Here is a 22,771-nt window from a genome sequence, read left to right on the forward strand (position 1 = left end):
TTGGCTATACCCTTGACCCCCTGATTGCGCTCTCCAAATAAAACTAAACCCCCTGAATGAAATCTTCCACAAAGGAATCTCCCAGGAGTGAAACCATGTCCCCAGGAGTTGCCCGTCCCTGGTTGAAGGTGGCTGGGGAGCTGGAGGTTACCAAGTTCAGAGAGGCACTGAGCTCACACATCTGAATGGAACAGGGGTGCTCAGCACAGGTTAAATTTTCACTTTGGATAAACAACGGATGTATTTTCATAAGAGGTGAATCCTAAAAATATTCATTATCATTCAAATTGAACCGGAGGTCCTCTGTTTGTTTGTTTTTTCCCCTTTAACGCCAGTATCCCAGTTGCCAGTATCCCAGTTCCCGTCCCCTCCTGACTGATCCCAGGGGCCTTTCCTTCCTTCACAGAGCCCAAGCAGACAAAGTCCAGAAACGCTTTTCCTTTTATTTCAGAGGAAAGGAAATAAAGTCAGACGCTTCCCACACCCCACCCCTTAGCTCCTCTCTGGAGCTTAGCTCCTGCCTCACCCAAAACACGGAGTGAAGGAGGGACAGTCTCCCATAGAGCCTGCCCTCCCCCCAGCCCTCACTTCCCGCAAAGTGGCAAGGTTAGAAAAAAATTAACCATGTTGTTCCTCCCCTGGCACTGGACAGAGTCCCCGCCGCGGCCGAGGAGGAGGAGGGTAGATGAGGGGAAAGGTCTTCCCTCTCAGTACTCAGAAATCCCCCCACCCCTATCCCAGGCAGAGGGGCTGCCCTAGCTGGCTACTGGGGCAGGGTGGAGGTAGGTTATGGGGCAAGGGAGAGGAGAAGAGCCCTGAAAACCTTTTCCCTTTAACCTGACGTATTTATATATTTACAGTTATAAGGGAGGGGAGAAAGTCTCGGGTAACATTAGTTCTTCAAAGGCAGGGAAAGAAAGCCAAATAGCACCCCCATCTTGGTCACATTTTCCTACCTCCTAGCTCCTAAAACCTTCGTCGGGGAAAGGGGAAAGAGGAGATAGAGGTGAGGGAAGGAATGTTTGAGGGTCCTGAGCCCACAGCTCACTCCAGAAGGTGAGGCAGCAGAGGAGAGGCGGCTGAGTCCCACCAAGAAAAGGGGCACTCGTGCCCTGCCTCTCCACCAGCTCCCCACAGCTCCACGGGCCCAGGCGGGGTGGGGGGCTATGCCAGCCCCATCTCCTCCAGCACACTGCGGGGCGACTCATCTTCCTAAGGCAGAGACAGACAGAGGGTGACGCAGAGACACCAGGAGAGGCAGACAGGGAATGAGGGAGAGGAGGGTGGGTAAGACAATGACAATCACGAGTGGGGGGGACACAGAGAGACAGGGGGAGGGGAGAGAGAAAAGCCAATGTGAGCTCCAAGCTGGAACAGTCTCCAGTCCCCAGTCTCCAGGGACCGGCCCCTAGAGCCAACTGTGGCAAGTAGGGGTTCCAGGTGGGGTCTGCCGCCACCCAGAGAACCCCAAACCAGAAGCTTAGGGCGCAGGGGGGCTCCGTCTCTGAGGCAGAAGGGAGTGAAGATGGGACTGAGGGGTGGGAACCCTGCTTCCTGGAGACTGGGGGTGCCAGATGGTTGGGTCCTTTGATTCAGAGTGGGGGCAGGGAGTAATAAGTTGGCATCAGGTCCCCGAGGGAAGGTGAACCAGACTGCAGAGAAATGAGTCATTAGGGTCTGAGCAGCGCACTAGTAACAGGGGTGGGTGTGTGTGCCAGGGCATGTGCATGTATGTGTGTGTGTGTGTGTGTGTGTGTGTATGTGTGAGAAGGGGAAGCTGGACCAGTGAGGTGCCAAGTTCAATCCTGCCCTTTCTCCTACCGCAGAGATGAGCCCCCATCTCTCCCCCTCCTCAGAGCCAGCCCAGGCCAGCTTGCTTGTCATTGCAGATTCTGGTGACTCATCTCCCTGCACCAAGTCTCAGCAGTGGCACAGCAGAGAGGGGGCAGGCAGTAATGGGGTGAGGGCGGGGGCGTCAGAGAGCAGAGAACCAACACCCAGGCACCCTCTACCCCAACCCCCAAAGCCCCATAGCCCCTTGCTTCTGAGGAGCAGAGGCATTTGGGTGTGTGTGCGCTGTTAAAAAAAAAAGGGGGGGTGGGGAGAGGGGACCCCACCTCCATGAGACACCAGGGAAAGAAGAATTACCTATCATGTGCCCCTCTCCGATTCCCTGAGCAACCCCAAATGCCAAGAAAAGTACGGGACCAAGGAGATCTGGCTGAGATGAGACACCTTGGGTCTCGGGAGAAGGAGGGAGAGTGGGCACAGGCAGGCTGCCTGCCAACCTGACCTCCCACCCTGAGCAGTCAGTCAGTGCTTGAGGGCAAGCTGGCCAACCGGGCGCCGTGGGGGCCAGACACCACAGGGAGGGGGGCTCCCTTGGCGGCCGGAAGGTGGCAGCTGTGGCTGGCAGGTGAGGTGTCCAGGGAAGGAAGGGTCCCCTGTGCCATGGCACTCTTCCTCCTCCTCACTGTCCCGGGCCCGTACCTCCTGCAGCAGGTCGGCCTGCTCGATGGCCTTCAGCACGCTCTTTTTGGAAGTGTCCTGGACATCACCCCCCATGAGAAATTCATCCAAGATGAAGTAGGCCTTCTCAAAGTTGAAGATGATGTCCAGCTCGCACACCTGGGGGGACGGGGAGAAGGCAGAGTTGAATGTCAAGGTGCATTCCCACCCCACCGGCACCCCAGCTGCCCACCTCTTTTCTTCTCATGGCTCCAAGTCTTCTTTGCGACCACTGCTCCCACCTTGCGCTCCTGCCCCAGGCCTATGAACCCCTGAACCCCAAAGCCTTAGTACTCGGTTTAACTTTTCTTTCTCCTTGTCTCGCCTCTTTCTCTGTGAACGTGAAAAATGAGTTGCCCTAATCTACCCTTGACTGTGATTCCTGCTGCCTTCCCCCCAAAATCTGTGTCATTGTTTCCCACCAGGGGCCGGGCTAGCCTCCCTCCCTGGGCGCTACGGGGCCGGGAAGGAGGAGATTCTGGATCACGGCTGGGAAGACTTGAGCGCCAAGCAGGGCTCTGCCACTACGCCACTAGATGGACATGACATTTCATTTCTCTGAGTCTGGTTTCTCATCGGAAAATTGAGATAACACCACCTACTCACAAGATAAAATGAGAAGCAGACATGAGAGCCTGAAAGCACTTTGTAAACTGTTAATTTGGAATACAAATGAGGGAATTATTACTTCTCCCCGTCTAAGGTCTGAGCTGACTGTCCATGCCTGGGCTATCCCCGCTCTCCCCTCCCATCAGTAAATCCAGACTTGCTGGGCATGGGACCCGACATCACTAATTAAAAAAAAAAAAAAAAATCAACTCTCCAGAAAATTCCAATGCAAAGTCAGGAACCACTGATAAAATCTGAATGTGGACTCCGTCCTTTTGTGAGACCTCAGAGCTGAGCTCTAGATGTACTGAGTGGCAGATTCTGGTGCGTACCGCCCCCCCTACTCCTGGCTGATTAAGGGATACGGCTAATAGGCTTAAGGCTTAAAGAGGGGAATTAATTACTGTTCTCACTGTTCCAACTTCGCCTCTCCCAAACCTTCCAGGCAGAGACTGGAAGGGTCCCAGGGTTTGGTAGAAAAAGGGGACTGCTGGGTACGGACAGGGCGGGTGGGGAGACTTACGCTGCCGAAGTACTTGTCCAGGAGCTCCACATACCGGTGGATCAGCTCCAGCGTGATGAGCTCATTGTCTTGGCCTTCGATAGCGCAGCAGAAGTAGAGGCTGGCGTATCTGCGGGCAGGGGCACAAGCGGGGTCGCTGGAGGGGCTGCTGGGCCTGCTTCAGGACCCAGGTGCTGTGCGCCCAAACCTCCCATTTCTCCTCATTCCCAGCGCAGGGTCTGTGTCCCTACTGGACACAGGTGGGGTGGCCCCAGGGTATGCAAATAGTAACAACTCACTCTGCCTCTTGGTGGCTCTCACAAGACAGGGGCAAACATGCAAGCTCTTTCCCTCTTGCCCTCTGACCTGCTCAGTTTGACTCAGCAAAACCCTGAGCCAACTAATTCACCTGCTCAGAGAAGGAACTGGACAGGGCGTGTGTGTGTGTGTGTGTGTGTGTGCACGCGCGCGTGTTTGGGGAGAGGCGGTGCAGGATCTATTATTGTTGAATGAGGCTGCAAGGGACACGTGTGATGGACAGGATAAGGCCTTGGTGACAGAGGCCGGTGTCAAGCACGAGCGAAAACAAGTGGGGAACCAGAATTTCGTCCAGGTAAGTTTGGAGAGTAAAGGAAGCTGGAGTTCCTCACTGCCCTCCCGATGGCCTTAGCTCCCAGTTCTCCCCGACCTTATTGCTCAGCCATTTGAACCCACTGCCAGATCCCCCCTCTGGCAGGATCCGGACAGCTATGGAAAGGAGGTGGCGAGTCACCTCTTATAGACGACTTTGAGATCCCTCCACTCCAGGAAGCTGCACATCTTGGGCTTGCGAGCCAGAACAACCTGCATAAGCTCCCGGACCATTTTCTTGCGCTCCTTGTCTGATGTGGCCAGGTACCATTTCTGCAGCCGCAGCTTCCCCTGCCGGCTGAACAGCAGCATGAATCGCATCTAGGGGCAGGAGGCAGAGCTGAGGGTCAGAGAGCTGGTTCTCGGAGTTGGGTTACTCCAGAAACACAGCTACGGATGCATCCCACAAATGCCTCTAACTCTTCTCTATTCACGGCTCCCAAGGGCTTCAAACAGCAGCCCTTGCTGTCTACTCTGGGTATGCCCAGCAGCAGGTGCCTTTCCTTCTGGGGCCTGTCAGAGCTTCGGAGTCTGTCATTTGGGTTCAAATCCTGGCTCCGGTAGTGGAGAAATTTGCCTCGGGTGATTATTCTATGTCTCAGGGCCTCAGTTTCCTGGTCTGTAAGATGGATGTAATAAGAGTACCTACCTGTTTGGAGGGATTAAATGAGTTGCTATACGCAATTGTGCCTGTCACATGGTAAGGGCTGTAACACCTTAAGTGTCACTATTATTATTCCTACTTCTATCTTCCAAAGGTCAGTAAAATGCCTAGTACGGTGACAAGCAGCTCATAGCTGAAGCCACAGAGATGTCTGCTTTCTTCTGTAGTCCCTCTACCCACCACCATGCTGAAATGGGGTATTTTGTCTCTCCAGAAGCTACCTCAATTCTCCACCCTATTCCTAGCCATACACCCTTGCGGATGTCCCCAGTGCACTGCCCTCCAGGGCCAGTCGTATGCCCAGGGGTAAACGGCACCCTCTTCTCTCCTCAGCCAACCAGGCCTCTGGCCACCGTCAGTCCTGTCTTTCTTCCTTTTAGGGTGCCTCCAGCTATGCACCCACTCTTCTCCAGATACCAGGTGACCGAAATTAATTTCCCTCTCAGTTCCTCGGTTAGGACACCGCCATCCTGGGTGGTTCCTGGAGCTTTGTGGAACAAAGTGCACGCTGAGTAGAGTGGGGAGGAGTACACAGCCCTCACTACCCCATGCACCCCCAGTTTCCCAGTTCCAGGGGGGCCAGTCTACACCCCGGAGTTAGCTCCTTCTCCCCGCACTTCTCCTCTCCCTGGGCATTACCAAGGGCTGGAATCCGTGGGTGTTTGAAACTGTACTTGTTTAGGAGATTAAATGAGAAATCAAGGGGGTCTGGTGGTGGGGAAGGGGACTGGCTGCTAGCGTGGCAGGAGGGCAACAGAGGGGCGCAAGGAAGCCCTTGGCCTCTGAGATTGGGGGGCGGGGGAGCGGGAAGCCAGCAGGAAGACGGAAGGCCTGGGCTCCGGAAAGAGAATGGGATGGGGGGCGGAGAGACGAGAGCACGGGAGCCGGGGATCTGAAGCCTGGGTCCCGCAGAGCAAGACCTCGAGCCCACTTGGCTTTGCCACCTCACCCCAGCCTGTAAGCGAGCAGGGCGATAAACCGAGGCAGGACATCCACTCCTCGGACCCGGAAACTCTCCGTTCCCACATACCGCTCTCCCCGGGCCCGCCGTTCCTCTGGGCTGCACGGGAACAGAGGGTCTTGGTGACCCGCCAACCCCGCCGCCTCCCTTCGCCGGCAGGCCCCCGCGCCCCTCTTCCTCGGGCCACTTCCTGCGGCAGTGGTCGGGACCCCCTGGACCGCCACCCGCGCGCTACCCCCGGCTCGGGACGGTTCCGCCGCCCCCTTGTCAGTCCCCTCTCGCCCCCCAAATGCGCCCCCACCCCGTCCCTTCTCTCTAAAGCCGTCTCCAGCTGCTCTTCCTTGCGAGGCCGGCTGGCCCACCCGCCCGGGTAAGCGGGGCCTCCGAGGACCGGAGGAAGAGAGGGCGGCCCCCACAGAGGGCGGCCCCCGAGGACCCCCGCAGGTGCAGCCCACGCCCCTCGGTTCCCCCTCCCCTCCCTCTCCACACAGCCTACCATCCTGCAGCCTCCGGCTCGGCGCGTCCCTCTTCGGCCACCGTACGCGCCAGCTCCACTCCCTTTCTTAACCTATCTCCTCCTTCCCTCCCTCTCGTTTGAAGCCCCGCCCCGTCCCGCCCCGGCTCCGAGGCCCTTCGGGAGGCGTACGGCGCAGGCGCCAGCTCTGCGGGGCGCGCGGGCGGGGCTGGAGGCGGAGATGCGGAAGCCATGGCAACCAGGTCCTCGACTTCAGCTGTGAGTAGCTCTGTCGTCATGGTAACAAGGCCGTCTGGTGGGCAGGTTGGAAGATGGGGGAGGAGGACAATGAGGTCCTCGCGCTTCGGAACCTTGGGGGGAAAAGGCGGGAAAGGGGGTGAGAGGTGGAGGGGACGACTGGTGGAGTTTGTGGGGAAACAGAGACGACTGATGGGGGCGCGGGGGCGATGGAGAGGGCGCAGGGTGGGAACTGGACGTGGGGAAGGAGTCCTGACTTGAGGGCTTGGGGAAGACTAGACAAAGCGCGGTAGTGGTGGGGGGGGCGGGGGTTGACATAAATATGGAGCCCAAAAAAGAGAGGTAACGAGAACCTGCCCGATGCGGCTCCCACCTGAAGTGAGGGAAGTGTGTAGGTAATGTGGGAGATGGGAGATAAAAAAAGGAGGGGCTGGTAGGAAAGTGATGTGAGGAAAAGGGAGAGGAGCATGAATGAAGGCAAAACGGGAAGAAATAAACAGAGCATCTTAAAAGGGCAGCACGGGTCGAAACTGAAAAAGGGCAGATGTAACCGGGACGCAAGGGCAAAGATGAGGCTGCGAATTAGTGAATTAGACGAGGCTTGTCGGCCGGCGGCGTGCGCGTGTGAGCATGCGCACCTGTGCCCGCGTGCTTCCTCGCGGTCGAGTGAAGCAATTGGCAGGTCGGGGTAAGAGAAGACCTTCCCTTTTGTCAGGTCGAAAATGATGTTATTATTTCTGAATAGCACTTGAAGCAATTGTCGCTAAGGCCTCACCCGTCTCCATTTTATGCTCTTTTTTTCTTACTCTTGGATATGAATTAATATGCTATCGTTGCAAGGCAGGGGGCCTAATTCGCCTGGGATACGGTCTCGTCTCTGACCCTTACTGGATGTGCGGCCTCAGATGAGTCATTTAGCCCTCAGTGTTCTTATTGGAAAACTGAGGATGGCCATACCTGCTTTGCAGGGTTGTTTTGAGGCTGTACAGAAAGTATCCGGCACATGGCCGACACTCGTCGGTATCCTTGCTTACTTTCTCCCTTTCTGAACTTCTTGCTTCTACTCTTTCTTTTTCCTCTTGGTCAATTCCCTTTCTCCTCTGTGTATACCTCCAGCTTACCAATGACGTAGACATTGGTTGGGCTGTCTTGTTGGGTTTTCTTTCTTTCTTTCTTTTTTTAAATTTGTTTGTTTAGGTCAAAAATAAGATCAATAAAGCCAGCTGTTGGCGTTAGGAAGGGTAAAACATTACAGAGTGAAAAGAAGGAAAGGAGATGGCATAAGGAATGAAAGGATATGTGCGCCTGGGGTGGACGGGGAGAGGAAGGTTGTAGATAAGGAAGTAAAGAGCCGTGAAGCAGAGAGGTAAAGCAGTGAGCTGAGCAACAGCGCTTGGAAATTTGGAAGCTCTAGAGATGTGAACTCCTACACTCCTTGGAAAGCTGATACTTTCTAGAATTCCTTGTCTCGATGTGGTATGCCTTGCTGCAGAAAAGAGGATTCAGGAGAGAATTGTTAAAAATATGGGTTTTGCTCCTGCCGAGTCCTACGCTTCAGGTGGTCCAAACCAGTCTGAAGACGGTGGACTGGATCTCTTTGCCAAACGTAGAACATCTGAGTTGGTGGATCCAATTTGGCTTGTGTCTGCAGAGGAGTTCAGATTTGAGGCAGTGGGCAGTTGGGAGTGGTTATGGTTGCCCGAGTTGGTGGATAACTTGGTGAGAATGGTTTTTAAGAAAGTTAATCTTAGGGCACCTGGGTGGCTCAGTGGTTAAGCGCGTCTGCCTTCAGCTCAGGTCATGATCCCAGCCCCACATTGGGCTCCCATCTTGGCGGGGAGTCTGCTTCTCCCTCTCCCTCTGCTGCTACCCTCTGCTTCTGCTCTCTCTTTCTCTCTCTCTCTGTCAAATAAATAAATAAAACCTTAAAAAAAGAAAGTTAATCTTATAGTAAAACGGGACAATTTGAAAGGATAAATGGAAGGTTGGAAGATCATCTTTAGGAATCCAGGCACAAAGATGAAATGGAGAGGGGCAAATTGGAGAGATGCTTGTAATGGGCACATCAACTGATATGGAGAACTCATCTGTTTCATAAAGAAGAAAGAGGAAGAGTCAAAGAGAAGTCTGGAGGGTTAAAGGGGAGATTGACCTTCATAAGTGATGACATTTGTATTGTCACCCTACAAACCATACTGACATCTCCCCAAGTCTGTCCTCTTCTGGTTGTAGGCGGTGGTTCCTGAGGTGGTTGGAGGGGTGGCCTGAAATCTTTCATCTCTGTGAGTTTATGCTCTGTATTTCTCCCTGTTGTGATGCCCCTGCGCCTATTTTTAAAAAAAAATTTTTTTTTATTTATTTGAGAGAGAGAGAACAAGCAAGGGGGAGCAACAGAGGGAGAGGGACAAGCAAACTCTATGCTGAGCGCAGACCCCAACGTGGGGCTTGATCCCATGACCCTGAGATCATGACCAGAGCTAAAATCAAGAGTCGGATGCTTAACCAACTGAGGCACCCAGGTGCCTCCGCACCCATTTTTTGCACATTCTTTGAGTGGTCCGTAGTTCCCCAGTGATGTCATTTGTAGCCATCTTTGGTTTTTGTTTGTTTTTAGATTATTTATTTATTTATTTTATTTGACACAGAGAGAGAGATCACAAGTAGGCAGAGGCAGGCAGAGAGAGAGAGAGGGAAGCAGGCTCCCTGCTGAGCAGAGCCCGATGCAGGCCCGATCCCAGGACCCTGAGATCATGACCTGAGCCCAAGGCAGAGGCTCAACCCACTGAGCCTCCCAGGCGCCCCGACTTGTTTGTTTTTTTAACTGAGCAGCTGGGACCTTACCATGTACTGTTCCTAAGAGTCTGGGCAGTTAGAATACCTTCTGTGGTAGATGTTTGCCATTCTCTTTTGCCTTCCAGCCTCTAACCCCACTTCCTAAGGTTTAGGAATCCCACCTTATGAGTCTAGGGGGAGACAGAACAACCCCCCAGTTGCATGTGTGGCGGTTCACAGAAGCGTGTGAAGCTTCTGACATTCGCTTTTTCAGCCTTCTTTGGGACCACACCCTTGGCATGTCCATTGGATTCGGCCAGTCCACACATCTGCCCAGACTATGGACTGGGAAGGAATGAGGTGATGGAGGGGAGGTAAGACTCTGGCAGAGGGTCAGAGGATTGAAACTTAGGGCGCCAGTGCAGCGGCACCAATGACAGTGTCCTGTGCCCAGTGAAGATCAGGACACGGGCACCGGTGTGATTTGGGGGGCGCTGTCTGTAGCTCGAGATCTCTCTCTGGTTCTCTGGCTCTCCCGGCAATTCCCTGAGGTCCCCAGTTTCCTTTGGTGTTCCCCTTAGCTAGAGTTGGACTCTGTTCCTGGGAACTAAGGACTCTGGTGACCTTGGTAAGCATGTCGCATCGTCCACTGGCTGCACCTGTAAGCCACCTTGTCTCTTCCACCGGATTGGAAGCTCCTTCAAGGATGGAATCTTATTCATCTCTTCTGTCTTCCCGGCATCCTCCCACAGAGTACTTGTGGACTGGCATCCATTATGATTGGTACCCACGGTCCTCAAATCTAGATGTTTCCCATCTTCTAATCCAACATATGCTACAATCTCATTTTGTATATGGTGGTAGCATGTCCAGTATAGTGGTTACTTCTTTTGCTGTTTCTACTGTGCCCGGCATGGTGCCTGACAGCAGCAGATACCCAACACTGGTTGAATAAGCGTACACGGGATCCGCCATTCAAAAATTCCATTGTTGGGATGCCTGGGTGGCTCAGTTGGCTAAACCTCTGCGTTCGGCTCAGGTTATGATCCCGGAGTCCTGGGATCGAGCCCCACATCGGGCTTCCTTCAGCAGGAAGCCTGCTTCTCCTCGTCCCTCTGTAGCTTCCCCTGCTTGTGCTCTCTTGCTCGCTCGCTCTCTCTCAAATAAATAAATACAATTTTTTAAAAAAGATTTTATTTATTTATTTGATAGACAGAGATCACAAGTAGGCAGAGAGGCAGGTGGAGAGAGAGAGGGGCAAGCAGGCTCCCAGCTGAGCAGAGAGCCCGATGCAGGGCCCCATCCCAGGACACTGGGATCATGACCTGAGCCGAAGGCAGAGGCTTAACCCACTGAGCCACCCAGGCGCCCCTTGTTCACGCTGTTTTCTGAAATGCCCTACCATTCCTGCCCCGCAGACCCAAGCCCACCATATCCCTCCTGTAAGTTTCCATCCTGTAAGTTTCCATCAAGCGCCCACTCCTGGTGAGGCTTATCCTCCGATGTAGGCCCTGGCGATCATTTTGACAGTGTTCCCTTCAACCATCTTTGGCAGGGACTCACGTAGCATTTCAGCTTTTTGGCGTCTACTCTCCTTAGGTAAGATAGTAAGAAAGATCACTTATGCTTTTTAAAAGGGCTTCACAGTATCCAGTATCAAGTCAAGCTTTTAAATAAATACTTGTTAAATCGTATGGGGTTCAAACTTGGCCAGATTTGGGCAGAAGCTACAGCTGCTTTGCTTCAAGAAGAGCTTTCCACTGGAGTCAAAGCGACATCTGGTGGCTGGGGAATAAAGGAAAAGACTCTGTGGTGGTAGGACGGGGGTGTGCAGGTTGAAGGCCGAGGTGTAAGGGCGTGCTGGTGGCTGGCACGTGGGGGCAGGGAGATCTGTGTTCACAAATGCCACTGAGAGGGACAGCACAGTGTAACAAAAAGCACAGAGACATCTGGGCTGTTACATAATCATAGTAATAATAATAATAATAATAGTAATAATAATAACAATGACAAGTTTCTCCACCCCTCTCTGCCTGGTTTCCTCATCTCGACATAAGCATTTGCTACTATTACAACGAAACTTACTTGAGGAACCACCTAAAAAAAAAAAAAAAAAAAGAGTGGCTTGGAAAACAGATGGTGTCTCCTTGACAAGTTTCATTCTGATGGAATATTTTTACCATGGAGGGATTTACAGAATGAGTCATACTCATTGCCCACACGTGGGCAGATATATAATTCCACTGTGTGAGGTTTATAAGAAATGTGCAGTAATGATGGCTGGAAGCAGATCTTGTTGGCTTTTCATTTCTAAGGAGATGGAGGAAGAGAGATTTGGAGGGGTGGAGGAGGGGGGCCCCGGGTGAAGCCAGGCAGGGGCGGGCAGGCTTTGTACTGGGAGGGCCGCATCATCATCTCTGTCCCCAAAATATCTGAGAAAAGCAGAGGGCACAGTTAAATAGGGCACCTCCCGGAGCAAACTCTTTCTGCGGGGGTGCGGCCTTCTGATGAACCCTTCTCTTCTGAGACTTCTCAGCAGGGATGGATGGTTTTTTGAACTGTACCCTGTCAAACCAGGCTAACTTGCTCTGCTTTTGAGATGCTCTCGGTTTCTGAGCAAAGCTGTTACCGATGGGTAAATCCTCCACAATCAGGCCAGTGCATGGAATCGGTCTTATTTTCAGGAGGTAAGGAGGACAGAAGGTCTATCTGGGTCCCTGTACCCTTGCATTCTTGGGCCATTACCGTCAGGACTCCAGCTCCCCACTACAACCCCAAAGGGCAGGAAGTATGCTTGCAAGAAGAGGAATACTTTAGTACCAGCTTAAGTTCTGGCTACAAATCTCAGTGATCTCATGAACTGGACCAGGCCACGTCTAGTTTGGGCATCTCTGGTCTGAGCCAGATAGAAGCAGGCCAAGTGGCCTCTATGGCTCCCTTTCTCTAGTTCTGTGATGAGTTTCTAGTCCATCTTGGTCCCACAGAGCTTGCCAGAGAATTGGAAAGAAGGAGCACTCACTGAGGTTGAGAGCATCTTTCGGAAGCTAAGAGTAGCTTCAGTGGGTCTCCTTTCCTTTCCCCCATCCTTCCCTCCATCTCCTCCCTTCCTTCCCTCCTTCCAAAATTTACATTTTAATTCCAGTATAGTTAATCCATTGGCTTTCTAAGGAGAGAGGAAGACCAGGTTCGATTGGGCTTTGGGGCCCCTCATACTCTATGGACCCTTGGGGAGAAGAGAAAGCCTGAAAAAAAGACGAATCCAAAGACAAGAATCCGGGGCGCCTGGGTGGCTCCGTGGGTTAAAGCCTCTGCCTTCAGCTCAGGTCATGATCACGGGGTCCTGGGATTGAGCCCCGCATCCAGCTCTCTGCTCGGCGGGGAGCCTGCTTCCCCTTCTCTCTCTGCCTGCCTCTTGCCTACTTGTGATCTCTGTCAAATAAATAAATAAAACCTTAAAAACAAACAAACAAACAAACAAACAAAACGAAGACAAGAATCCATAAGGAGAAGGTGCCAAACAACCACATCCCCTTTGAACATCTTAGAGCACCATGTTGGAGGCACCCAAGGAGGTCTCTAACTGCCTCTCTAGCGGGAAACAGGAACGACAGGGTCAGGGAGAAGCCCTTTAGCGAATGTTGAATGATTGGGGAGTGAGCAGGCTGAATGAACACCCTTTCTGGATTAACATCATAATCTAAACTCGCTCCAAGGAAGTCTAACACAATTTAGAGAAAATTATAATGTGAAGTTTCCTTTAGTTCAAGGCCTGAAATCTATCTTTATTCACACCAGTGGGCTTATTTAGGGAAGTTGTGAAGGCTTATTTAAGCTTGAGAAGAAGTAAGATTCTAAGCAGGCAGAATGATCACTTTTGACTGTCTGTGCCTTTTGAGAATGTTTGTATTACCAGAGTCACATGACTGCAGGGTTGAGAGGTTCTTGAAAGATCCTTAGTCCCGCTGCTAGGAAACTATCCTATGGACGCACGAGCACACGTGCACTGGGATGAATGTGCATCCCAGCCTTGCTGGTAACAAAAATGACAATAAAACCATGGAACCACCAAAATCCATCAACGGGGGTTTAGGAATTATAGTTCATCTATGTATGCAACTGGTAAAGGGGATGAGGGACAGGTGTGTAGGCTGTATCATTGGGTAAATAAAGCAAGTTGCCGAACACTGTGTGTGTGTGTGTGTAATGATCTCATTTGTGTGAAAGTGAAGAATATTTCAAATATGCTTATAAATGCTTAGTGAAGTTCTAAAAGAACACCAAAGAAACTGGGGACCAATTAAGTTCCTATTTTTACCTTTCAAACTGAGTGTCTTCCTATGAGCTTGTGTTTGGTATCCCTTACACAAGTCACCTGACACCTAAAATTAAATTTCGATTAAAATATACATTTTAAAAAGTATACCCTGCCTGCAGAAGCTAGCACCACCAAGAAGTCATCCTGTCTGTCCTTAAACCCTCCCAGTGATGGAGAACTCACTGCCTATTAACTGTTAGAGGGCATTTTGAACAAGCCCCCAGATGGTAATCAGTTCCTATTAAGACAAGACCTAGGGGGGGCGCCTGGGTGGCTCAGTGGGTTAAAGCCTGTGCCTTCGGCTCAGGTCATGATCTCAGGGTCCTGGGATCCAGCTCCGCATCGGGCTCTCTGCTCAGCAGGGAGCCTGCTTCCTCCCTCTCTCTCTGCCTGCCTCTCTGCTTGCTTGTGATCTCTGCCTGTCAAATAAATTTTTAAAAAATTAAAAAAAAAAAAAGGCAAGACCTAGGGATTGGCTCAGTCTGAATTCACTCTCGATCACGAGTTCATGAGTTCAAGCCCCACGCTGGGCACAGAGATTCCTTAAAATAAATAAAAATTAAAAAGAGAGAGAGAGAGAAAAGACCTAGGTTTCCAAGGGGCTGATGTATCACGCCTGTCTTTAGGGTTCTGGAGCTGGACAGCATACAATTCCGACAGCTAGTTCTTGGCATTTTTTTCAGTTTAAAAGATTATATATTTTTTGAGGATATGAACAGAAACTAATTGGGGGAGGTATGTCCCCTGGCAAGAGCCTTCAAGAGACTAGAGGAACAGAATAAGAGACTTTCCAGGATGTCGTTTTAAGGAGGATATTAAGAGTCTATATCACAAAAGAGCCTTGTTTCCAGAGGAACCCGATCTGTACATGGGGATGGTACAACTCAGAGCTAAAGAGCACGCATGAATACGAGCACTGTTACATGGCCGGAAAAAGAAATCTTGCTAAATGGCAGGTAGAGAGTGATGGTCTGGACCAGGTCACCCGTGGGGAGCGCCAGGTCAAGGAACCGGGCTTGGTCTGGGTTTTGAGAAGTGGGGAGTGGGGTAGGTGCAGAGGTGGGGGCTTTTGGCAGGAAAGGCAATGGCATGAACCAAGATGGGAACCCCCAGGGACAGTGCGCATGAGCAGGCATCAGGGCAGGTGGAAGGTGTTGGGGGGACCCCTCTTTGCTTTTAGAGGGTGACACCCAGGGGGAGAATTATGCCCTGCACAACATGGCCTGTGTGCCTTCTTGCAGAGGCCCGGTAGTCAGCCCCGTGGACTTGCCCAGGGCAGGTCTTTGTGCCTTGGGCTTGTGGGCATACGTTTCATAAAGACCCCCTTTACTGGAGAAGTCTGTGGACTGATGGGATTCTGATTTTCTACTGCGTGAAACGTGGGAAGTAAAGACAGGGACTCTTTTGGAATATTTTAATTAACTTATTTTATTATTTTTAAAAAAGATTTTACTTGTTTATATATCAAAAGTGAAAAAGCATATGATTCAACACAACTTCAAGAATGTTGGACCCCACACTTGGGTATCCTTCATGGGGACTGTGTGTAGCTGTCACTGTCCAGTGCATTAAGAGAAACAAACAAACAAAGAACAAAGAATTTTCACTGAAGAGCATGGGGGTGGGGGTTGGGGGGGAGGTGATTAGGGTCCTGTTTGGGTTACATTCATTCATTCAACATCTATGTGCAATTCTTCAGCAAACTGGGTCTTCATACCATGCCCCCTAGCTCGTTGGCTTTCAGAAAGATCATCTAGCTAGGGTAGTTAAGTCCGAGCTCGTGGTCTCTCTCATTCTCCTCTCTCTCTCTCATTCTCTCTCCCCCTCTCTCACGTGTCCACTGCTCGCACACAGCAGCCGGAAATGACACATCGAAGTGAGTCACCAATGCGGCTGTGAATCACCCTGTAATTGGGGAAAGTTCTGTCCTGTTAGGTCGTGCAGCCCCTTGCTCTCCTGTTCCTAAATATATTGGAAAATTTTGGAAGCACGCTGTCCTCGCTGTAATCTCTCTGACCCACCACATCCTTTTGGTCCCTAAAGTTAGATCATCTTGGCAGGGGTCTTCGCCATCGAGTGGAAGGGCCAGGACAGGAGAGGAACCACGGGGCTCAGGAAGCCACAAGGTGGCAGTGTGGGCCCCACCACGCTTGCCGCCCAGAGGGGCAGCTAGTCAAGGGGCCAGACCCCTGAGAGGCAAGACACAGACCACCAAGGAACATGACAAGCAAATTCATAGACTACGATTTTCTTGAGAGTCCTCTTTCTCTCTCACAAGCACACAAGGACGAGGATGTGATTAAATACCCAAGCACACCCCTGGCATCCCACCCTCCCCACGGGGAGATTAGAGCCAAGAACCAGGCACGCATCTCGCCTCTCTTCCTCCATTCCTGCAAAATAAAGTTAGTGGGAAGCAGAAACCTGCTCCTATGAGTAAACAAGTCACCTACACTCCAAAATAATATATGCACACTATTTCTGGGGAGGGCGACGGCCAGGTCAGGGCGGGTCTCCGCCCGGGGCCGCGAGACCCTCTGATCTGGGGCCGCGCAGACCTCGAACAGAAAGGGTGCCTCTCCCACTGGCCTTCTTTGGCCCGCCGCCAGCCTCCTCAGCAGTGGCAGACAGTGCAAGAGTGACAGCTACGTGCCTGGAACACAAATCGTTTCCACCAAGCACACAAAAGCTCCCGCAAGCCTTGGGGTGCCATCCTGCCGGGGTCTCGGCGGGGTCCAGGTCTGCAGACCCGGATGGGCAGAGCAGCTGTGCCAGTGGTTGTCCGAGGTTTACAGTCTGGTGTGGAGACCCAGCTGTGCTTCGGAGGTCTCTCCGGGGGGCTCCACCATGGAGTTTTACTGAAAGGTCCTCTTCCCCATTCCTGGGAGAGGCTGAGGTCTGGGATGCAGATTCGAAAGATTTATCTTTTTTTGTTTTTTTTTTTGTTTTGTTTTGTTTTTCCCTAAAGGGCAAATGCCTTCTTTTTCTCCAGAAAATTAATTAAAATATATATTTTTTTCCTTTAGAGTTCCTTCTTCTTGGATGTTTCTCCAGTTCTGTCCCAGATGAGGGCTGCTGTTCTCGCGGTCAGGGTTCCATCACTTGGCCCATGAAAAGGACCGTTCCTGAGGATGGAAGATGCGTGGGAGATGAGAACGGGAAGAAAAGGCATGGCTCACGCAGCCCCATGTTTATGGATGAACCGAGATGTGAGAACGTGAGTGAGCTGTCAGGAGTCACAGCTGCTGTTGTGACTAAGCTAGGGCTGGGGTCCTGGCACGGTGCTCTGTTGGTGACAGAGCATTGTCCCTGAATGGAGGAGGTGAACCAGAGCTCTGGATTCTTTGTCTGGAGTCCTCCCGGGGTAGGAGGGAGTGTCTACACCTGTCTAGACTGGTGCCTGAGGGGAGAAGAGGGGTGGGGGGCGGGGGGCCAGGGGAGAGGGTAGGGGAGCATCGTGGCCTCGGCTCACCTGTGGGGTTGTGCCGCACCACGAAGAGGAAGGGTCTGTCCATGATGATCTCCTCGGGGGCCATTCGGGCTGAGACGATGATGGCTAAGAGAGAAGGAACAAGGTTCTAGAACAGAGGGACTGGGCGCTGGTGCCTGGACTGATCAGCAGGGATGCCCTGACACCGGCCTTCTGATGGTAGCCCTGGGGGCTGTCTAGGAGGCTTGGCTGTGAGCCTTAACAGTTGAGGGAAATCCTCAGAGGCCTGGTTGCCTCCAGGAGTTTCGCCGAGACCTGCCAGCTCCTCACCAACAGCCATTTATGTAAGCCTTTGTAGAGCGTCTTGGTGAGCAAGTTCCTTAAGCTGACCAGCCACTGGGAGAAGAAGCCAGGCTTCCTTTGGGGGGGGTGGCGGGGTGTGCTTTTCACCTTCAGGGGACCTCTGGAGCCGTCGGGTGAGGGCCTGGGCTCCGAAGCCAAGTGGGCCCACCTTCTAGGCTGAGAAACTCTGTTGGGGCCGGGGCGATGCCCTTGGCATCAGGGCAAGGAGGGGGTGTCACTCCATGAGGGGAGCCTGGTAGAGCAGGGCCACGGGGTTCATCCCAGATGTAGGCCCCTCCTGGAAGCCTTGGGCGGAGACCCCCCAGGCCTCACCTGAGCCTGACTCACCTGTAGAGGAGGACGCCACCGTGCCGCTCTCGTTCACCTCGATCTTCACTTTCTGCAGCGCCTGGGACACGTACAGTGCCTCTTGATCTGAAACACAAGCGCATCCCAGGGTGGATCAGCTGGGGTTCTCAGAGACACGCTCCTTTGTCCCCTTGGGGGGCCCCACAGTCCGCCAGTGGAAGAAAGCGGAAGGAAAATCTCCTACCTGAAAGACTGGAGAAGTCCGCCTGGTTTGGCCTGAACATGTCAGTCATCCCCAAGTTCTCCAGGGGCCCCCTGAGGTTGACTTCGCTCTCCAGGGAGAACCTGGAAACAGGAGCAGGAAACGGCTCAGGCTCGGGCCTCCCCTTGTAGCTTCTCCCAGTCCCTGCCAGTGTAGCCCCCTCCGGACCTGGCGGGCGGCCCCGACAGGAGGGGGACAGATGTGAAAAGTGGAGCGAGGCTGGTCTTTTCAAATCTGTGTGGAAGGTCTAATAGAAATGAACATGGTCTGCCACCTCCCCGCCGGCCCCCTCCTCCTCTGCCGGAACCTGGTCTGTAGACTGTGCTGGGGAGCTAATTCTGAAGAGGACTCCAGCTCTGGGTTCCCCCCTGCTTCCCATCAGGGCTCTCATTACCTCCGGGTTTCACTTTATAGGGATGTGGGGAGGGGGCGGGGCAAGAGCATGCAAACCAGCTAAATTCTCTCCTTTCCCCAAGCCTGGCATTACAGCATCTGGAAATTTGGGGTCAGTGCGGTGGGAGGCTTCCCTATAATTCCGGAATGACCCAGCCTCAGCTTTCTCCGCCCTCTGTGCTTCTGCGGAAGGATTTAAAAAATCTCCTTTGTTGGAAGCCAGCTAGAAGCTGTTCGGGCTCCTTTTGTCTCCATTGTTTGGATGTTGACTTGAGCCGAGGGGGGTGGGAAAGGGTCTTTCAAAGGCCGATCTGGCCCCCCACCTCCACCATTTCTCGGGCTCTTCCTTCGGCTGGCTTTGGCCCGGTATGCTGAGGGTGGGCAGGGTGGGGGCACGGTCTAGAAAGACTCCCCGCCGCCCTCCAGTGGAAACAGGAGGAGGGAGGATGAGAGGAATCTTAATCAAACCCAGGCCAGAGTGTTTCCCATCAGCTTCCCACACATGTCCCTGCCCTGCAAATGTCACATCTGGGAAACTGGAGGTGGGCCTTTCAGGGAGCCCTGGGGGAGGGGAGGGGGCAGATAGAGGGGGTTGGGGGGGGGTTGGCAAGGGTGGTGAGAGCGAGGGGTGACTTACTTGGGCAGAACCAGGAGGCGGAGTCGTCTGGTCATATTCCCTTTCCACTGGCTGATGAGCTGGGCATCCAGGATGTTGGTGAGGGCAGAAAGAGGCACGTCTTTTTCATACGGGGCAGCAATGAACATGCTGAGCGTGTCTCCATGATAGGGCAGCTCCAGGATATCGTAATAATGGCCATCGGGGGTAGAAAACTCGGCTGCGAAGACACCGGATTGGCGCACTGAAAATGGCTTCTGCCTTTGTTGGTTCTCACCCAGCACTGGGTTTTCAACGAGTCCGGTCTCCTCCGCTCTTTCTGGAAGCCAGCTTTCTACCCGGGCTTTGGAGGCTCCCCCAGTCAAAGTTTTCAATCCCCATTTCCCTCCTCTTCTGCCAATTCAGTGTCTTCTGGCTGCCCTGTCTCCTCTTGGGCTTCTTGGCCTTTACTCCCATGTCCCCCACACCCAACCACTAATTCATCCTCATTCTTCTCTCCTTCAACTCAACGTCCACCTGTACAGGCCTTCCCCCTGTAGGCTTTGTGAGCCCCGCTTTGTAATCATACTAGAAACACTCGGGAACTGGAGACAGAGGTCAGGTGGTCATGTGTGGGCTCGAGGGACTTTCTGGATGTCAGCTTTGTCTTGCATGAGCTAAAGCTACATTTGGCTGTTCCCGCTATCCCAACAGCTCCTGCTTGAGGAGTCTTTGGCAGAGCTGGGCTATATTTGGGACTTTCTCCTCCCTGGGAGGGGATCACCCGCGGGGGATGAGGTACAGCAGTGCTGGGACTTTTGGAAGAAGGTCTCGAACTTACTGTAGTTGAACTTGTTGGTCTGAGCCATCATGGGCACAGAGACGGTGCTGCCGTCAGATTTGTGGAAGAGGCGGTGGTGGGTGCTCGACTTGGGGAAGGGGGTCTTCCACTGGCCGTTGAAGTAGAGGGCATTCACCAGCATCAGGCGCGTCAGCTGGTCCACAGTCCCTCTGCCCAGCAGGTCGCCAATCATGCCTGCGAGAAAGCCAGGTGAGCGGTGACGGGGTCAGATAGGTTTCAGTCCTATTAGCGGGTCCCCTTCAGTCCTCAGATTGGATGTGTGTCTGTGAGGCCGACCGGGGGTGTAAGTGAGCGGGGCTAGCTGTGTTCTGCCTGTTCTGTCTTCCTAGGAGTCTCAGGAGAGCGTCCCGCCCAGCACACGCTCTGCTGCTGGGATCCCGTCTGGGGTCAGACTCAGAGAGAAGTCTTCCCCACCTTTGGCTTTGCCCTCGCTTTGCTCCCTAAGCTGTAGTCTGGGAGAGCTGTGCGTGCTTCTTGTGCTCATTACTGTTCTTAGGACATCTCACGGCCCTTTTGATCGCTACCCCTAGAGAGAGCCCATGGGAGGAGGGCCTCCTTATGAAAACACAGATGCTCTGATTCTTAGAGCGCCTGACCCGTCTACGGAGAGGAGCACGCTGGCAAGGAGAGGCTGGGGTGCCAGGGATTTGTTTCCAGATCCCCTTCCTCTGCGGGCCCTCGGGCCCGGCCTCCTGTCCCTGCCAGCTCACCTTTTGTGTGTCTTTTCACCCAGTCGTTGACGATGAACCTGGCTCTCTCCACCTCTGAGAAGTCCACCTGCTTGACTGTGGTTCGGAACAGGCTGAAGAAGTAGGGCATGAAGCCGTGAACCAGCTTCAAATCCCGCTGGACGAAGATGGCGTCCGCAGTGCTGATCTCGTCCTTGTTCCACGGCCCCATGAGTTCCTTGTACAGTTGGCGGAGGGCAGGTGCCATGCCTTTCTCTGTGCCCAGACAGGACAGAGAGGACACATTAGCTTTTGGTGAGCCAAGGGCGCCCCTTTGGGCCAACCTCCCCGCCAAGAGAGGCCCAATCCTGCCGGTCTGGATGGGGCTCTTCTGCTTCCTGGGGACCTCTGGAGGGAGATGTCCTTCCAAATCTTAATCTCTTCTTCATCTCCCTCTTAAGCTCAAAAATCTCAGGCCCCCACCCTTTTGTGGGTTCGAATATTTTTCTCTCCTTTTAAGTCATGGACCCTACATTTTTTTCTTATCGGCATAATCGCGATGAGAAGCATTTCACCCGCACAATTCGACTGAACCCTTATGGCAGCTCTGTGTGGGAGATAATTTTATTGTCCCTATTTTGCAGATGAGGAAACAGGTCCACGGGGGATGAAGGTTGCGCAGTTAATAAGTGGTAAGCCATATCCCCTGGCCCGTACTCCTGGTGACCGACTCGGCCCCATGACACAGGGTGTGCTGGGAAGATGGGGCATAGGAGGTGGCTTGGCTCAGCCGGGGCTGGCCTTCCCCCTGCTTCTAGTTGGTGACACCCCTGTCCCGCTCTGACCCATCTCTCACCATCAATCTGGAACCGCATGGCCTCTTGGATCTGCTGCCGGGTCTCTCCTGCTGTGGTCAGCTGCAACATGGCCAGGACAGAGGCCACCCCATAGGGGGAGAAAACCATGTTGCGGTCCTTGGAGGCCTGTGCCACCTGCTTAAACACTTTCACTCCGAAGTCTGTGGCCAGTTCCGCTGCCCGAGTCTTGTGGAGGTAGGAGGCCGATGCTTCACCAAAGATGAGGGCCAGGCCCAGGGCTAGGCAGGCAGAGACTGTAGACATCTGCATCCTAGAGCAAGCGGAAAAGAATCTGGTGAGGGCAGAGTTCTGGAAGAGGGGTGGGTGGGGCGGGGAGACGGGCCTCCCTGCCAGGGGTCAGGCTGCCTGTGTTTGCCGTGGGCGGGTGATGCGTGAACACAAGGAAGAGACCCTGAGGGCCCCGAATCTGAGACTTCCCCTCCGTCTCAGCCCCACAGAGTCCTCAGTGCGGTTCTACCTGTGGGACTCCAGCAGCCCCTAGCAGCACCCTGCAGTGTCTCTCCCTTTGGGGGGGCGGGGAGGGCAAAAGGCTAAATTAGAATACTGCCTTCGATTTGCATAATGCTTTTAATTCTCTTCTAATGTTTTCACCACTATTCATTCATTCAAGTTTGCAGGCATGAAAAGCCCCTTCCCAGAGGAGGGCGGGGAGTCCTAATGCAGAAGGACAGAGAATCCAGGCCCTTGTTTCGGGGCAGGGGGTTGTGGGTCCGGCCCCGCCACCTTACATCAACTCAGATCTGCAGGTCTCTCCAGCGGAGAGAAAAGAGGAAAAGTGGGGATTGTGGATGGAAGGTATTTCGTGGGAGGCGTTTCGTAGAGGAGCCTTCTTGTCCTTAGTCCGAGGAAGAGACGGAGAGGTTTGGGTTTTTTCTGTCTTACCTGAAGTTCTCAAAGGTGCCTGGTGATTGCTGGTCTGTCCTGCTGCTGACGGTGGCGATTCTGCTGCCCCAGAGGAGGTGTGGCTCCCTTGACAGTGCTCTTGGCCCCGCAGCCAGACGCAGCTGTGTTCCTCGGCAGCCTGCTACCTCCCTTTATACCACTGTGGGCAGGAAATAGATGAACTCATGGCTCAGCCCCACCCACTTTCTGGATCTGGAAGTCCGGCCAGGCCCCCTCTGCACCTCCCTCTGCCAAACTCGCTGAGGCATGTGTGTGCGTGCTGCTCTGTGTGTGTACGTGTGTGAGAGGGGTCAGGAACAACTGAGCAAACCCTACTTGCCTTGGCCCAAGGGCTTCCCTGGACTTGCCCCCCTCTGCCTGTGCCCTTCTCTTTTGAGATGATCTGCTAGCTTGACCCCTGGCAGGGCCAGACGGCCCCAAATACCCCGTGTTTGCAATGACCTGCACGGGAGAAAC

General features: G+C 53.3%; 2 protein-coding genes and 1 long non-coding RNA gene across 5 annotated transcripts; 1 reads left to right on the forward strand and 2 right to left on the reverse strand.

The window, feature by feature from the left end:
- Positions 1 to 429: 429 nt before the first annotated feature.
- Positions 430 to 6,481, reverse strand: AP1S1 (adaptor related protein complex 1 subunit sigma 1). Of its 3 annotated transcripts, none has more exons than XM_080830122.1 (6): positions 6,371 to 6,476; positions 5,863 to 5,973; positions 4,392 to 4,570; positions 3,641 to 3,749; positions 2,491 to 2,628; positions 430 to 1,212 (listed from the first exon to the last, which is right to left on the reverse strand). In XM_080830122.1, the coding sequence occupies exons 1-6, from the start codon at positions 6,371 to 6,373 to the stop codon at positions 1,165 to 1,167; spliced, it is 588 nt and encodes a 195-aa protein (XP_080686248.1). In that variant the 5' UTR covers positions 6,374 to 6,476; the 3' UTR covers positions 430 to 1,164. The 3 variants fall into 3 exon arrangements, with proteins under 3 accessions (XP_080686248.1, XP_080686249.1, XP_080686250.1); XM_080830123.1 differs by having other exon boundaries at positions 5,944 to 5,973; positions 6,371 to 6,407; XM_080830124.1 differs by lacking the exon at positions 5,863 to 5,973 and having other exon boundaries at positions 6,371 to 6,481.
- LOC308359246 lies at positions 5,765 to 18,634 on the forward strand. The gene is made up of 4 exons (XR_013968410.1): positions 5,765 to 5,870; positions 6,475 to 6,607; positions 16,700 to 16,890; positions 17,852 to 18,634. It is a non-coding gene; the product is annotated as an uncharacterized lncRNA (long non-coding RNA).
- SERPINE1 (serpin family E member 1) lies at positions 15,113 to 22,444 on the reverse strand. Its single transcript, XM_080830121.1, has 9 exons — positions 22,295 to 22,444; positions 21,391 to 21,662; positions 20,577 to 20,810; positions 19,846 to 20,040; positions 19,047 to 19,245; positions 17,999 to 18,099; positions 17,794 to 17,880; positions 17,146 to 17,229; positions 15,113 to 16,798 (listed from the first exon to the last, which is right to left on the reverse strand). Exons 2-9 carry the CDS (start codon positions 21,659 to 21,661, stop codon positions 16,761 to 16,763), a joined length of 1,209 nt encoding a protein of 402 aa, XP_080686247.1. The 5' UTR covers position 21,662; positions 22,295 to 22,444; the 3' UTR covers positions 15,113 to 16,760.
- Positions 22,445 to 22,771: the final 327 nt, after the last annotated feature.

This window comes from Martes martes (genome assembly GCF_963455335.1).
Source record: "Martes martes genome assembly, chromosome: 18".
NCBI classification, from domain to species: Eukaryota; Metazoa; Chordata; class Mammalia; order Carnivora; family Mustelidae; genus Martes; species Martes martes.